Genomic DNA, 14,467 nt, shown 5'->3' with positions numbered 1-14,467 from the left:
CCACTTCTGGTGCCCCTTTCACTTTTTTAGCTGACTTCTGCACTAATATCCAGTCACTTTCGGGTTTACGGGTAGACTTATCTTTTTTATTCCTCCTCTTCTGACCAGTGATCTTCACAGAGACAGGAACTGGAACAGAAGAAGAGTGTGGGGCCGGCTGCTCCTCAGCCTGCTGAACACTGTCCGCCCGCCCGGGAGTAGTCTCCTGGACCTCCGGGACCACCTCCTCCCTAGTCAATACAGCCCCATTCATTAAAGCTTCCTCCTCTAGTTGTTCTGCTGCAGCCAACAATTCATTGTCTGCAGATTCCCCATCCTTATTATGGAAGGCCTCCGGGCAATCCCTATGGAAATGACCAAGCCCACCACATAGATTGCACTTAACCTTCTCACAGGTAGAACTGATGTGGCCAACCTCCCCACAAAGATTACACTTCAGGATCGTACAAACATTCGCCACATGGCCAGATTTACCACATTTATAACATAACCTGGGCTGACCTGCATAGAAGCAAACTCCTCTCTCCCGCCCAATGAAAAAAGAGTTTGGCAGGTGATGGGTAACATTGTTACTTTGCCTCAACTTAACAAGAACCCTCCAACCACCCGTCCAGATCCCATCACTGTCTTTAGTTTTTGTCAACTCAGAAACCATTTCACAATGTCTTCTGAGCCAGATGACAACATCCTGGGGGGGCACAGACTCATTCCAGAACATGATGGTAACATTTGCTGTGTCAGGTTTGGAGATGGGAATAAAGATGAAATTCCTCCAACCCTCTTTGTCCCGCAAACCACTGAAACTGGCCCAGAACCTGTCTAAGTCAGACATGAGCTTAAAGCTGACATCATAACCTTGTCTGTCAGGGAGATTGATGACTGCCAGTATGTCTGCAGGAGCAAACCCCATCTGATGACACAGCAACTCCCTTACTACAAACCTCCTATCAGGGAGCTCCTCTCTGGAACCCCTATGCTTCAATCTCACCACATTCCTTCTCTTAAAGGCCTGACCAGTATAACTGTTACTGGTGGAAAAAGAAGGGGCCCCACGGCTCCAGGCATTCCGAGGAGGGACATAACCAGATGGACCAGCATTCCCTTGTGGAGCAGGTGGTGGATCTACCAAAGGGGGGAAATCCTGAGAGTTATTCTGAACTGACTCCTCCATCGCTACATTCTCAGAGCCCTCAGACTGCTGATGACCCCATTCAGATATACCAGCATTGATAACATCAGGATTATTCACCACATCAATATTAGTGACATCATCACTGCACCTCAAATCATCATTACTAGCAGCATCATTACTAGTTACCCCAGTGTTACTCCCACCATGAACACCAGTCCCCCCAGCATGGCTCCCACCATGAACACCAGTCCCCCCAGCATGGCTCCCACCAGGAGTACTAGTGGCAGCAGCACTGTTCTCACAATCCATGTGCTGGGAGTCCACCATGTCACTCCTCTGAGTCTCCTGTACTGTGAATGTCTGCTCGGTTATACTGATGTTCCCACCACCCTCCAGAGCTGGAAGTCCAGCAGGAGGATCTGCTCCAACCTCACTGTCCTCCAGAGGCTGCACAGTCTTCCCTTCAGGAGACACATGCGGTGGCTGCGTGCGTTGGACCGGATCCCCAGAGTCTGACTCTGTAGAAGACTCAATCCTTCCACTCAATCCCGCCTCAAATCGATCACGATTGTGGTACACCTCCGCCACTGGTCCCAGTTCTTCCAGAACAGCATCAATGTCCTTTGACACGCCGGCCAGTTCAATGCCCAGGGAGTTCAGTTTGCTGTCATATAAAATTTCCTTCTTGGGGTTGGCAGCTTTAAGTCTATAAACACATTCAATCTGCTTCTGGATCTTAGTCTTGGCTTTCCTCAGGGACTCCATTCTTTTTACCAGGAAAGGAATTTTGTCAGCCAGGTGCAGCGCAGGTTCAGACTTTAACACTTTCTGCTTCGCGGCTGCAGGACGCTTGAAATCCTGATCCACCTTCCCATTACCAGTGCTGGTCTGAGGGTCTCTGCTGGGTGTAGATGGTTTCACTGGGGCAGATTGTGGAAAATTATTACCACCCTCCTCTTTATTCTGCTGCAACTTAGAACGCGATGAACGTCTCTGGCTGCTGCCCACCATTACACACTGTTGTAAGTTCTCTTTAATGGTTTTCTGTTCTAAGGAAGTTCTGGTGTATTTGCGAGGAGTACTGGGAGAAACCGATGTCTCTGCTCCACTCTGAGCTCTATGAGCTGCACTCTGCTGAGCTTGCTGTGGTTGTAATGGCTGACTGGATTGGATAACGCTTCCAGAACTTGGACTGTACTGGGTGGTATTAGTAAGTTGCTGGACTGAATGAGCCCCACTCTGCGGGGTTTGCATTGATTGTAATGACTGGCTGGATTGAGTTGCACTTCCAGAGTTTGGACTGTGCTGAGCAATAACATGTCTCTGAACAGACTGAGCTGCACTGTGCTGGGCTTGCTGGGCTTGCAATGGCTGGCTGGATTGGATCACGCTTCCAGAACTTGGACTGTACTGAGTGGTATTAGTATGTTCCTGGACTGAATGAGCCCCACTCTGAGGGGTTCTTTGAGTTGGACTTCCAGTGTTTGGACTGTGCTGAGCGATAATAACAAGTCTCTGAACAGACTGAGCTGCACTGTGCTGGGCTTGCTGGGCCTGCAATGGCTGGCTGGACTGAGAACTCTTTTGCTGAATAACATCATCAGACTTCCTATTATCAGTATTATGGGTACTTTTCATACAAACATTTCCACGTCTACTTACAATCTCTGCAAGTGTCTTCTCATTCCCAAAGCTCTGTCCTCCGGCTTCACCACCAACCACAGCTTCACCAGACAGTCCTTGTGTAGGCCGGAAAGCCTGGGACTCTCCTGAGAGAGATCCCCGCCCAGGGGAGCCCAACCCTGGGCTTGTACCAGACATCAGAGGAGCTCAGCACCACACAGACTTCAGCTGCTCCACATGCAGCCACACCCTCTGCACAGTACTACTTCTCTTGTCCTGTATGCCGGGTGTAATTCTCAGTATCTGTTCTTATTCTGTATGTATGGACTGTGCACAGTACTACTTCTCTTGTCCTGTATGCCGGGTGTAATTCTCAGTATCTGTACTTATTCTGTATGTATGGAGATTTTTATTTGTAAAAAACAAACAAGATACATAATAACCAACTAACTGACTGAAAAGAACATAAATACAACAATTACTGACATGTTGTTTAGGTCAAAAACTTAGCAGTTAAAGGGCATTAATAGGAAATAAATGTGACAATAAGACTCCTTTCCATAAATCTATACTTCGCCAACATTTCATTTTAAGTCAGAATCGGAGTCACTCAGCCCACTACTAGTTTCCATATCAGATTCTGCGGATCCAGGATCAGGGGGCGGACGCCTTTTAGTGGGCGGGTCATCCTCTGAGCCAATCACATACTCCTTTTCCACTCTTTTTAATTCCTGCTCCAGTTCCTGGGCCTCCAGAGAATAGGAGTCAGAATCTGAATCTGATAAGGCTTCATACCTATTGGTGGAAAGTGCCGTACCCACTTCTGGTGCCCCTTTCACTTTTTTAGCTGGCTTCTGCACTAATGTCCAGTCACTTTCGGGTTTACAGGTAGACTTATCTTTTTTATTCCTCTTCTGACCAGTGATCTTCACAGAGACAGGAATTGGAACAGAAGAGGAGTGTGGGGCCGGCTGCTCCTCAGCCTGCTGAACACTGTCCGTCCGCCCGGGAGTAGTCTCCTGGACCTCCGGGACCACCTCCTCCCTAGTCAATACAGCCCCATTCATTAAGGCTTCCTCCTCTAGTTGTTCTACTGCAGCCAACAATTCATTGTCTGCAGACTCCCCATCCTTATTATGGAAGGCCTCCGGGCAATCCCTATGGAAATGGCCAAGCCCACCACATAGATTGCACTTAACCTTCTCACAGGTAGAACTAATGTGGCCAACCTCCCCACAAAGATTACACTTCTGGATCATAGAAACATTTGCCACATTTATAACATAACCTGGGCTGACCTGCATAGAAGCAAACTCCTCTCTCCCGCCCAATGAAAAAAGAGTTTGGTAGGTGATGGGTAACATTGTTACTTTGCCTCAACTTAACAAGAACCCTCCAACCACCCGTCCAGATCCCATCACTGTTTAGTTTTTTTCAACTCAGAAAACATTTCACAATGTCTTCTAAGCCAGATGACAATATCCTGGGGGGGCAGAGACTCATTCCAGAAAATTATGGTAACATTTGCTGTGTCAGGTTTGGAGATGGGAATAAAGATGAAATTCCTCCAACCCTCTTTGTCTCGCAAACCACTGAAGCTGGCCCAGAACCTGTCTAAGTCAGACATGAGCTTAAAGCTGACATCATAACCTTGTCTGTCAGGGAGATTGATGACTGCCAGTATGTCTGCAGGAGCAAACCCCATCTGATGGCACAGCAACTCCCTTACTACAAACCTCCTATCAGGGAGCTCCTCTCTGGAACCCCTATGCTTCAATCTGACCACATTCCTTCTCTTAAAGGCCTGACCAGTATAACTGTTACTGGTGGAAAAAGAAGGGGCCCCACGGCTCCAGGCATTCCGAGGAGGGACATGACCAGATGGACCAGCATTTCCTTGTGGAGCAGGTGGTGGATCCACCAAAGGGGGGAAATCCTGAGGGTTATTCTGAACTGACTCCTCCATCGCTACATTCTCAGAGCCCTCAGACTGCTGATGACCCCATTCAGATATACCAGCATTAATAACATCAGAATTCACCACATCAATATTAGTGACATCATCACTGCACCTCATATCATCATTACTAGTTACCCCAGTGTTACTCCCCCCATGAACACCAGTCACCCCAGCCCTGCTCCCACCAGAAGTACTAGTGGCAGCAGCACGGTTCTCACAATCCATGTGCTGAGAGTCCACCATATCACTCCTCTGAGTTTCCTGTACTGTGAATGTCTGCTGGGTTACTCTGATGTTCCCACCACCCTCCAGAGCTGGAAGTCCAGCAGAAGGATCTGCTCCAACCTCACTGTCCTCCAGAGGCTGCACAGTCTTCCCTTCAGGAGACACATGTGGTGGCTGCGTGCGTTGGACCGAATCCCCAGAGTCTGACTCTGTAGAAGACTCAATCCTTGCACTCAATCCCACCTCAAATCGATCACGATTGTGGTACACCTCCGCCACTGGTCCCAGTTCTTCCAGAACAGTATCAATGTCCTTTGACACACCGGCCAGTTCAATGCCCAGGGAGTTTGCTGTCATATAAAATTTCCTTCTTGGGGTTGGCAGCTTTAAGTCAATAAACAGAGTCAATCTGCTTCTGGATCCTAGTCTTGGCTTTTCTTAGGGTCTCCATTCTTTTTGCCAGGGAAGGAATCTTGTCAGCCAGGTGCAGCGCAGGTTCAGACTTTAACCCTTTCTTCGTGGCTGCAGGACGCTTGAAATCCTGATCCACCTTCGCATTACCAGTACTGGTCTGAGGGTCTCTGCTGGGTGTAGATGGTTTCACTGGGGTGGATTGTGGAGAATTATTACCACCCTCCTCTTTATTCTGCTGCAGCTTAGAAAGCGATGAACGTCCCTGGCCGCTGCCCATCATTACACACTGTTGTAAGTTCTCTTTAATGGTTTTCTGTTCTAAGGAAGTTCTGGTGTATTTGCGAGGAGTACTGGGAGAAACCGATGTCTCTGCTCCACTCTGAACTCTATGAGCTGCACTCTGCTGAGCTTGCTGTGGTTGTAATGGCTGACTGGATTGGATCACGCTTCCAGAACTTGGACTGTTCCTGGACTGAATGAGCCCCACTCTGAGGGGTTCTCTGAGTTGCACTTCCAGTGTTTGGACTGTGCTGAGCGATAATAACATGTCTCTAAACAGACTGAGCTGCACTGTGCTGGGCTTGCTGGGCTTGCAATGACTGGCTGGACTGAGAACTCTTTTGCTGAATAACATCACCAGACTTCCTATTATCAGTATTATCGGTACTTTACATACAAACATTTCCACGTCTACTTACAGTCTCTGCAAGTGTCTTCCCATTCCCAGAGCTCTGTCCTGCTTCACCACCAACCACAGATTCACCTGACAGTCCTTGTGTAGGCCGGAAAGCCTGGGACTCTCCTATGAGAGATCCCCGCCAAGGGGAGCCCAACCCTGGGCTTGTACCAGACATCAGAGGAGCTCAGAACCACACAGACTTCAGCTGCTCCACAAGCAGCCACACCCTCTGCACAGTACTACTTCCCTTGTCCTGTATGTCGGGTGTAATTCTCGGTATCTGTTCTTATTCTGTATGTATGGACTGTGCACAGTACTACTTCTCTTGTTATGTATGCCGGGTGTAATTCTCGGTATCTGTTCTTATTCTGTATGTATGGAGATTTTTATTTGTAAAAAACAAACAAGATACATAATAATAAACTAACTGACTGAAAAGAACATAAATACAACAATTACTGACATGTTGTTTAGGTCAAAAACTTAGCAGTTAAAGGGCATTAATAGGAAATAAATGTGACAATAAGACTCCTTTCCATAAATCTATACTTCTCCAACATTCCATTATAAGTCAGAATCGGAGTCACTCTGCTGACTACCAGTTTCCATATCAGATTCTGCGGACGCCTTTTAGTGGGCGGTCATCCTCTGAGCCAATCACATACTCCTTTTCCACTCTTTTTAATTCCTGCTCCAGTTCCTGGGCCCCCAGAGAATAGGAGTCAGCATCCGAATCTGATAAGGTTTCATACCTATTGGTGGAAACTGCCGTACCCACTTCTGGTGGCCCTTTCACTTTTTTAGCTGGCTTCTGCACTAATGTCCAGTCACTTTCGGGTTTACGGGTAGATTTATCTTTTTTCCTATTCCTCCTCTTCTGACCAGTGATCTTCACAGAGACAGGAACTGGAACAGAAGAGGAGTGTGGGGCCGGCTGCTCCTCAGCCTGCTGAACACTGTCCGTCTGCCCGGGAGTAGTCTCCTGGACCTCCGGGACCACCTCCTCCCTAGTCAATACAGCCCCATTCATTAAGGCTTCCTCCTCTAGTTGTTCTGCTGCAGCCAACAATTCATTGTCTGCAGATTCCCCATCCTTATTATGGAAGGCCTCCGGGCAATCCCTATGGAAATGGCCAAGCCCACCACATAGATTGCACTTAACCTTCTCACAGGTAGAACTGATGTGGTCAACCTCCCCACAAAGATTACACTTCAGGATCGTACAAACATTCGCCACATGGCCAGATTTACCACATTTATAACATAACCTGGGCTGACCTGCATAGAAGCAAACTCCTCTCTCCCGCCCAATGAAAAAGGAGTTTGGCAGGTGATGGGTAACATTGTTACTTTGCCTCAACTTAACAAGAACCCTCCAACCACCCGTCCAGATCCCATCACTGTTTAGTTTTTGTCAACTCAGAAACCATTTCACAATGTCTTCTAAGCCAGATGACAACATCTTGGGGGGGCACAGACTCATTCCAGAAAATGATGGTAACATTTGCTGTGTCAGGTTTGGAGATGGGAATAAAGATGAAATTCCTCCAACCCTCTTTGTCCCGCAAACCACTGAAACTGGCCCAGAACCGGTCTAAGTCAGACATGAGCTTAAAGCTGACATCATAACCTTGTCTGTCAGGGAGATTGATGACTGCCAGTATGTCTGCAGGAGCAAACCCCATCTGATGACACAGCAACTCCCTTACTACAAACCTCCTATCAGGGAGCTCCTCTCTAGAACCCCTATGCTTCAATCTGACCACATTCTTTCTCTTAAAGGCCTGACCAGTATAACTGTTACTGGTGGAAAAAGAAGGGGCCCCACGGCTCCAGGCATTCCGAGGAGGGACATGACCAGATGGACCAGCATTCCCTTGCGGAGCAGGTGGTGGATCCACCAAAGGGGGGAAATCCTGAGAGTTATTCTGAACTGACTCCTCCATCGCTACATTCTCAGAGCCCTCAGACTGCTGATGACCCCATTCAGATATACCAGCATTGATAACATCAGAATTAATCACCACATCAATATTAGCGACATCACTGCACCTCATATCATCATTACTAGCAGCATCATTACTAGTTACCCCAGTGTTACTCCCACCATGAACACCAGTCACCCCAGCATGGCTCCCACCATGAACACCAGTCACCCCAGCATGGCTCCCACCAGGAGTACTAGTGGCAGCAGCACTGTTCTCACAATCCATGTGCTGGGAGTCCACCATGTCACTCCTCTGAGTCTCCTGTACTGTGAATGTCTGCTGGGTTATACTGATGTTTCCACCACCCTCCAGAGCTGGAAGTCCAGCAGGAGGATCTACTCCAACCTCACTGTCCTCCAGAGGCTGCACAGTCTTCCCTTCAGGAGACACATGTGGTGGCTGCGTGCATTGGACCGGATCCCCAGAGTCTGACTCTGTAGAAGACTCAATCCTTTCACTCAATCCCGCCTCAAATCGATCACGATTGTGGTACACCTCCGCCACTGGTCCCAGTTCTTCCAGAACAGCATCAATGTCCTTTGACACGCCGGCCAGTTCAATGCCCAGGGAGTTCAGTTTGCTGTCATATAAAATTTCCTTCTTGGGGTTGGCAGCTTTAAGTCTATAAACACATTCAATCTGCTTCTGGATCTTAGTCTTGGCTTTTCTCAGGGACTCCATTCTTTTTACAAGGAAAGGAATCTTGTCAGCCAGGTGCAACGCAGGTTCAGATTTTAACACTTTCTGCTTCGCGGCTGCAGGACGCTTGTAATTCTTGTCCACCTTCCCATTACCAGTGCTGGGCTGAGGGTCTCTGCTGGATGTAGATGGTTTCACTGGGGCGGATTGTGGAAAATTATTACCACCCTCCTCTTTATTCTGCTGCAGCTTAGAGCGCGATGAACGTCCCTGGCTGCTGCCCACCATTACACACTGTTGTAAGTTCTCTTTAATGGTTTTCTGTTCTAAGGAAGTTCTGGTGTATTTGCGAGGAGTACTGGGAGAAACCGATGTCTCTGTTCCACTCTGAGCTCTATGAGCTGCACTCTGCTGAGCTTGCTGTGGTTGTAATGGCTGACTGGATTGGATCACGCTTCCAGAACTTGGACTGTACTGGGTGATGTTAGTAAGTTCCTGGACTGAATGAGCCCCACTCTGAGGGGTTTGCATTGATTGTAATGACTGGCTGGATTGAGTTGCACTTCCAGAGTTTGGACTGTGCTGAGCAATAACAGGTCTCTGAGCAGACTGAGCTGCACTGTGCTGGGCTTGCAATGGCTGGCTGGATTGGATCATGCTTCCAGAACTTGGACTGTACTGGGTGGTATTAGTATGTTCCTGGACTGAATGAGCCCCACTCTGAGGGGTTCTTTGAGTTGCACTTCCAGAGTTTGGACTGTGCTGAGCGATAATATTATGTCTCTGAACAGACTGAGCTGCACTGTGCTGGGCTTGCTGGGCCTGCAATGACTGGCTGGGCTGAGAACTCTTTTGCTGAATAACATCACCAGACTTCCTCTTATCAGTATTATCGGTACTTTTCATACAAACATTTCCATGTCTACTTACAGTCTCTGCAGATTGCTTCCCATTCCCAGAGCTCTGTCCTCCGGCTTCACCACCAACCACAGCTTCACCAGACAGTCCTTGTGTAGGCCAGAAAGCCTGGGACTCTCCTGAGAGAGATCCCCGCCCAGGGGAGCCCAACCCTGGGCTTGTACCAGACATCAGAGGAGCTCAGCACCACACAGACTTCAGCTGCTCCACAAGCAGCCACACCCTCTGCACAGTACTACTTCTCTTGTCCTGTATGATTAGTGTACTGCACAAATTCCCATTGCTACTCAATTAAAGTTTTTTAATGTGCACCCTTTTTTTCTCCTATTTGCACACAATAAATTACGCCCCTAAAAAAAAATAAGCTACCATTTCCTTATTAGCTGGTGAACTAATATGAACACACACATATAAATATTATTATTTTATCAATAAATATGTAATGAATTAATAAGCTTAAAACTATAAATAAAATAATAAATAATAATAAAACAAATACTTCAGCAATAATATAAATAATATAAATAAAAAATGTATTAAAGCAAAACTTACCTTGTACAGTAATATATGTTTCAGCAATTGTCCAGCTATTCTTAGAAATCTGAATATGTTTTCCACATTTGTACATTCCGGTCTGTGCTGTGGTTATGTTGGGGATCTGTAGAGTGTCACCGATGATTATCCAGTTGTCATTAATGTAATAGTATATTTTATTATTATCTTTATTCTTTCTGTGACATCTCAGACTCGGGGAATCTCCTTCTATTATATCAGGGGGGGTCTGCAGGATGAGGACATCTGAAAATGAAAGAATAAAAAGATCATGTCATACAGTAAAATGTAGAAAAGGTTTTATAGAGACACTTCACATCAATCATGCCTCAGTGGATATCACAGCACAGGAATGTTTCCAGTGCTGTGTCTTGGCCTAGGCCAACAAGGCCCAGGTCTAGGGCGGCACTGTGCGGGGGGGCGGCAAAAAGCCGCCCCCCCCCGAAAATGGCAGCGGCGCCCTCTTCCTGCACAGCAGGGCCACCATCTGGGGAGTACAGCTTATCAGTGCGGGTGCGGAGGGGGCTAGAAAGTAGTTAAAGTAAGAACTGTCAAGCCGCCCCTCCGTAAAGCTGTAAATCTGTCTCTGATTGGCCCTCTGCTGTGGCCAATCATGGGGAGGAAAACAGCGATCAGGAAGCTGGGCGGTGGCACAGCGAAACCAATTAGAGCCGCTCTCTCTTCTCCCTTCAGCTGACAGAAAGGGGAGGGGGGGGGAGTGGGGGAGTTCTCATGCAAATAGATCAGCAGCGCTGTGACAGGGAGAGGAGAGATGCGGGCTGTCTGTATCTTCCCCGCTTGCCCCCCCTCCCCTTTCTGTCAGCTGAAGGGAGAAGAGAGAGAGAGCGGCTCTAATTGGTTTCACCATGCCGCCGCCCAGCTTCCTGACCACTGTTTTCCTCCCCATGATTGGCCACAGCAGAGGGCCAATCAGAAGACTGGGGGGCATCATGGGAAAATAGTCCCTGAAGAATGGCGGCCCTGTGTGTCAACAGACATGCTACAGCCCCCAGCATGCATGCATGCACTCTGCTGAGGGGGGGTGTTAGAGGAGAAAAAGAGGGAGCCACGCTGTACCCGCACCACCAGAGAGCCACGCTGTACCCGCACCACCAGAGACACGCTGTACCCACACCACCAGAGAGCCACGCTGTACCCGCACCACCAGAGAGCCACGCTGTACCCGCATCACCAGAGGGCCACGCTGTACCCGCATCACCAGAGGGCCACGCTGTACCCGCATCACCAGAGGGCCACGCTGTACCCGCATCACCAGAGGGCCACGCTGTACCCGCATCACCAGAGGGCCACGCTGTACCCGCACCACCAGAGACATGCTGTACCCGCACCACCAGAGAGCCATGCTGTACCCGCACCACCAGAGAGCCACGCTATACCCGCACCACCAGAGACACGCTGTACCCGCACCACCAGAGAGCCACGAGGTACCCGCACCACCAGAGAGCCACGCTGTACCCGCACCACCAGAGAGAGCCACGCTGTACCCGCACCATCAGAGACACGCTGTACCCGCACCACCAGAGAGCCACGAGGTACCCGCACCACCAGAGAGCCACGAGGTACCCGCACCACCAGAGAGCCACGCTGTACCCGCACCACCAGAGAGAGCCACGCTGTACCCGCACCACCAGAGAGAGCCACGCTGTACCCGCACCACCAGAGAGCCACGCTGTACCCGCACCACCAGAGAGCCACGCTGTACCCGCACCACCAGAGAGCCACGCTGTACCCGCACCACCAGAGAGCCACGCTGTACCCGCACCACCAGAGAGCCACGCTGTACCCGCACCACCAGAGAGCCACGCTGTACCTGCACCACCAGAGAGCCAGCCACACTGTTCCCGCACCACCAAAGAGAGAGCCACGCTGTACCCGCACCACCAGAGGGGGAGAAAGATAAAGCCATTGCCAGGGTACAGACATGCTACACTACTGACCAGAGTCCGCCTTGGCAACCCAGAGTGAGCGAACGTCCAGCCGGAGGGATCACTGTTGCGGTTTCATTGGGTCTGGTAAGAGAGCCTGTTGGCCATTATCCATTACTGTTCCCAGGGACTGAGCCATTAGAAAGTGCCTAACCTGATATCCTCTAGGCCTTGTTGACCGCCACAATGAGCTCCAATGCTGGGCCTCCAGTCCAAAAATTAAGGGGGGGGACACAATTTTTACAGCTCGAGGTGACACCAAACCTAGTGACGCCACTGTCCCGGAGCCCACAACAAGTTCCGGCACTGAGCTTCGGTAACTGGCAGCCAGAGTGCGCTACCGTGGGCACCCAGGAAATCTGCCACCTGGGGTCCCACAAGCGGCAATCGGCTTTCCGTAGCAGCCGCCACCTCTCTCCCCACTGTCAGCCACACACACTCCTCGGCTCCTCCTCCTTCTCGGCTCCAATGTTCTAGTGTACACAGCCAGGAGGAGAAGGAGCCACAGAGGAGGGACACGACTTCAGTGCAAGAGCCGCGCTGCCGGTCTGAGGTCTGTGTATAGTTTACAGTGGAGGGGGACACAGTAACCGGGAAGGGGGGCAGATAACAGATGCACACATGGATGAGGGGGAGGGGGGTAAGGGGATATGTGCTGGGTGCTTTGGGAGGGGAGAGGATATGTGCTAGTGGGGGGGGGGGGGTCTGATCCTCCCCTCCCAAAGCAACTAGCACATATCCCTTTACCCCCCAAATGAAAAGATGCCGCATGCCTCTCTGTCCTCTTCCCGCCTCGTCCCTCTGTCCTCCTCCAATGAAGATGACAGGGCGGATCTTTAAAAGAAAGGGGTGTGGCCTTAACAGGAAGGGGTGGGGCATATTTAAATTAGGGGGTGCGCAAGCTCAGTCAGGCCTAGGGCAGCACAAAACCTAAATACGCCACTGAATGTTCCTACTCATTCTATATCTATAGGAGAGGTATGAATGTCCATGGGACTCATTAGAAGAGCTGCAGATGACTACATGAGGGGTTCATATTCTTCCACCTGTTTCAGTTTATAGTTTTATTGATGATTTTAATATTTGATAATAAATGGTCATGTTTAATTTTTAGAACAGTGAGAACTCAACTGTTGTTAATTCTGACGTGTAAGAATAGATAATAAACAGACAGATAGACAGACAGACAGACAGACAGACAGATAGACAGATAGACAGATATTAACTTCGTCATGCCTATGCCTTTTTGTGACACTTTGTTGCTTACAAGATAAAATCTGTATGTTTTTTCTAGAAAGTGACTTAGAACCCCCAAACATTACATTTTTTTTTTAGCAGAGGCCCTAGAGAATAAAATGACGATCATTGCAATATTTTATATTACACTATATTTGCGCAGCTGTCTTCTTTTTCTTCTTTTTTGGAAGAAATACACTTTCATGAATTAAAAAAAAAAACAAAAAGTAAAGTTAGCCCAGTTTTTTGTATAATGTGAAAGATGATGTTAGGCCGAGTAAATAGATACCTAACATGTCACGCTTTAAAACTGTGCACGCTCGTGGAATGGTGACAAACTACGGTACTTAAAAATCTCCATAGGCAACGCTGTAAACATTTATACAGGTTACCAGTTTAGAGTTATAGAGGAGATCTTGTGCTAGAATTATTGCTCTCACTCTAATGATCGCAGTGACACCTTACATGTGTAGTTTGAACACAGTTTACATTTGTGGGCACAACTTACATATGCGTCCGCTTCTGCGCATGAGCACAGAGGAATGGGGTGCTTTGAATTTTTTTTTTCCTTGTTATTTATTTTATTACATTTTTTTTTATTTTTACACTGTCCCTTTAATTTTTTTTTCTGATTACTGTTATTGCGGTCACAGGGAATGTAAACATTCCTTGTGACAGTAATGCCTCGTACACACAATCAGATTATCGTACGACGTATCGTTCGCATTTTGTTGCGTAAAACTAATTTCGAATACAACAGTGCAAAATGTGCTCTATGAAAAGTACGATTTTTGTTGTACGATTCTGGAAAAACCTTCTGGTGTGTGTAGCTACCTATCAGAAATGATGTCAAATACGTGTCATACGGGTTCTCCTTCCGGTTTACTTTCATGTTTCCAATCATGCGTGGTGTTTGTCTATCGATTTTTTGCGGACGCATACTGTACTGATTAAACGACTGTTGTACGATGGGCTATCGTCCGAGCAAAGTTTTCGTGTTTGTCCCTTCTGATTTTGTTGGACGGACTGTAGTGATAGGCTGTCAAAAGCTGTTTACTAACGTTCGGATGATCGAACGATCTATCCGAAAGAGATTTTTATCATCCGATAATCGGATCATGTGTCCGAGGCATAACAGGCAGTGCCAGGTACTCC

General features: G+C 48.3%; 1 protein-coding gene across 1 annotated transcript in view; it reads right to left on the bottom strand.

Annotated features, from left to right (window-relative positions):
- The window catches only part of LOC141116710 (Fc receptor-like protein 5), a 68,098-nt gene extending 53,882 nt beyond the window's left edge, over positions 1 to 14,216 (bottom strand). Inside the window, exons 1-2 of the mRNA XM_073609102.1 lie at positions 14,147 to 14,216; positions 10,131 to 10,376 (exon numbers count right to left, since the gene is read on the bottom strand). Of these exons, the coding sequence (XP_073465203.1) occupies positions 10,131 to 10,376; positions 14,147 to 14,216 (316 nt within the window). The remainder of the gene's footprint in view (positions 1 to 10,130; positions 10,377 to 14,146) is intronic.
- Between the last annotated feature and the right edge of the window lie 251 nt (positions 14,217 to 14,467).

This window comes from Aquarana catesbeiana, linkage group LG13, assembly GCF_042186555.1.
Source record: "Aquarana catesbeiana isolate 2022-GZ linkage group LG13, ASM4218655v1, whole genome shotgun sequence".
In the NCBI taxonomy this organism is placed as follows: domain Eukaryota; kingdom Metazoa; phylum Chordata; class Amphibia; order Anura; family Ranidae; genus Aquarana; species Aquarana catesbeiana.
Note: the sequence above shows the minus strand (reverse complement) of the source record. Positions and strands in the feature narration are given on the sequence as shown.